A 1,609-nucleotide genomic window follows, 5' to 3' on the forward strand; every position below is an offset into this window, starting at 1 on the left:
ATCCTACTTGAACTAGTATTTCTTTTATTGTACCTTCCACTTTCATGTTGACAATGAATATCAATCAGAATAATGTCATATTTATTTTATGTTGATAATGATCGCGAACATGTTATCGAATGGTTAAGATTTTGATTTTATTTCCTTTCTGATTAAAAAAGGAAAGAAAGAACAATTATCAACACTTTCGAAAATGTATCTCAAAAAAATTTTATTAAAAAATATATATTATAAAGAAAGTTATAAGGGAACAAAGTCAAACGTGGTACCAAACTGTAATTTTGTTAATATGCTGCCCGGTTTACCACCTTGGGTACCCTTATTGGAGAACATTCTGTTGCAAGCATTCGGGCCAAGTCTTCCTTCCTCTCAGGGACACTTAGCTCGCATACTTTCAAGCGTCGGATTATGCAGCAGCCCTTCTTTCAGTAGCTTAACAGTTAAAAAAACAACAACAAAAGAATTCTTGCATGCTTTCAATACACTTTGTTTAATAATGCAAACATGCTCGAGTCATAAGACACACATAAAATTTTTTTTACACAGTTAAAATATATTTTGGTCAAATAAATACTATCGAAGTACTTAAGTCGATTCAATTTACCAGACACTAGACCTGAAAGGCGTGACCTTGTATTTACGTTAGGAATCATTATATGATCACAAACTAATAAAACACAGGTGAATAACTGTATCGCCCGGTTTTAATGGTTATTGTGATAAAAATGATGCAAAGAAATAATCCTTATTACAAACTAAACTGTCATTAACTTCGGTAAAAAAAAATTAAGCAGTCATTCTCTAGACTAGGGATAATACATTTCGGGCCTTGCATTAACTAAAAAATATTTGAGATTTTGGATAAATACATAATGACAATTACACGATAAACATAACGTGGGCATAACTACAGGGTTTTACCCCCCAGACCTTCCAAAGTCTGTGGGGTACAATTCTGTAGTTATGCCCATAACGTGTCTACTTTTGGGTAACACGAGATATAGGAAAACGTGGGACCCAGAGTGGGGTCAAAGAGATCTGCCATGACCAAGGAATGATTATTTGTAAAATAAAAAGGCAATGAATAAAAAAGAGATAAATAGTTATGATGTAAAGAACAAGGAAAAAAGTAGATTACAATATCATCTTACTTGGACAAGGAAAGGAGCAACGGAAGCAATTCCTGAAGGAGCCGAGGTGACAGGTTTTAATAACGTTCTACAGAAGGACGACATTGTTACCTTGGCTGGTGGAAATGCGACTAGTTATGTCTAGCACATATTAGAGAAAGGAGATAAATGTGTGATCTAAGGGAGGTAACTCTAGTCGGCATATTTTTCAATAGCTTCATATGCTATATGAGAATCTAATGTTCCGAGGTTGAGTGAGAGAGAAAGTTTTTTTCCTTTTTGTATAATGCATCATTTTATTTGAGGCAGATCACCACCAATTTTCTCAGATTATTTATTTACTTATTTAAAAAATCTGTTTGGTTGTCTATGGACATCAAAACGCCTTTATTTTCGTACGAACCAAGGTGATGTATTAGCAGAAAACACAAAGCTCTTGATGTTTTGCAACATAGTTTTCAGCCGTTACGTTCTTGGTT

General features: G+C 34.0%; 1 protein-coding gene across 1 annotated transcript in view; it reads right to left on the reverse strand.

Annotated features, from left to right (window-relative positions):
- Positions 1-1,295, reverse strand: part of LOC106876889 (uncharacterized) — an 8,380-nt gene extending 7,085 nt beyond the window's left edge. Inside the window, exon 1 of the mRNA XM_014925632.2 lies at positions 1,152-1,295. Within this exon, the coding sequence (XP_014781118.1) occupies positions 1,152-1,235 (84 nt within the window). The 5' untranslated portion in view covers positions 1,236-1,295. The remainder of the gene's footprint in view (positions 1-1,151) is intronic.
- Between the last annotated feature and the right edge of the window lie 314 nt (positions 1,296-1,609).

This window comes from Octopus bimaculoides, chromosome 4 (assembly GCF_001194135.2).
Source record: "Octopus bimaculoides isolate UCB-OBI-ISO-001 chromosome 4, ASM119413v2, whole genome shotgun sequence".
Lineage (NCBI taxonomy): Eukaryota > Metazoa > Mollusca > Cephalopoda > Octopoda > Octopodidae > Octopus > Octopus bimaculoides.